This window comes from Capsicum annuum, chromosome 8 (genome assembly GCF_002878395.1).
Source record: "Capsicum annuum cultivar UCD-10X-F1 chromosome 8, UCD10Xv1.1, whole genome shotgun sequence".
NCBI lineage: Eukaryota > Viridiplantae > Streptophyta > Magnoliopsida > Solanales > Solanaceae > Capsicum > Capsicum annuum.
Window position 1 is genome coordinate 160136686 of NC_061118.1, and position 777 is coordinate 160137462.

The 777-nt window shown below is 33.8% G+C and overlaps 1 protein-coding gene across 1 annotated transcript in view; it reads right to left on the minus strand.

Moving 5' to 3' along the window:
• The window catches only part of LOC107839932 (RNA demethylase ALKBH9B), a 9035-nt gene extending 8258 nt beyond the window's left edge, over window positions 1-777 (minus strand). The window contains exon 1 of the mRNA XM_016683602.2: window positions 233-777. Coding sequence (XP_016539088.2) covers window positions 233-389 — 157 coding nt within the window. The 5' untranslated portion in view covers window positions 390-777. The remainder of the gene's footprint in view (window positions 1-232) is intronic.

A 777-nucleotide genomic window follows, 5' to 3' on the forward strand; every position in this document is an offset into this window, starting at 1 on the left:
GATCGACTCATCAAGTTCCCATTGAAATAGGATCCACACAAGGAAAAGCACTTGCCATTCGTTGGTTATTAGCGGCATCCCGAAAACGTCCGGGTCGAAATATGGCTTTCAAATTGAGTTCAAGTACAAAGGGGGGAAATTCCATTCTTGAAATTAAAGTCAAACTGAAACACAAATGTAAAGACACAAACACTAATATAATCTCAAAACAAAATAATTGAAATTTACTTACTTTGATTAAGACTGTTTATACGACCTTCTATAACCTCTTCGCAGTAGGCACATAACCCTTCAGACAAAACTTCAAGAATTTCTTCATGGGATAAATTCTTTAACATAGCCTTAAAATCCCTCTTCACCGGTGACCACCGGCCATAATCTCCGGCCATGAATTTGACCCAATTCTTGTTTCTCCGACCAATAATTTTACCTTGTCAAATTGACAAGTTTTTTTTTTTTTTTCAGAAAAAAAAAAAACAATGGGGTTGAAGGTATAAATTTAAGGAATCTATGGATTATGAGGAAGTTATTAGACTTTGCCTCTTTTGGACAAAACAAAAAAACCTGAAACGTAGTGAGTTGGGATTATGTTTTGAGTAAATAAAGTACTGTACTTGCCAACTGTATGTGGGCTTCTTACACAAAATCTATGTTAACAGCCCACTGTTTTAAAAAATAAGTATATAGTAGTAGGATATTTTATCTGCTACAAGCTGAATTTAGCAAGTTTGCTAAGCGAAAAAAAAAAAATTATTGACATTTCTTTACTTTACTTTC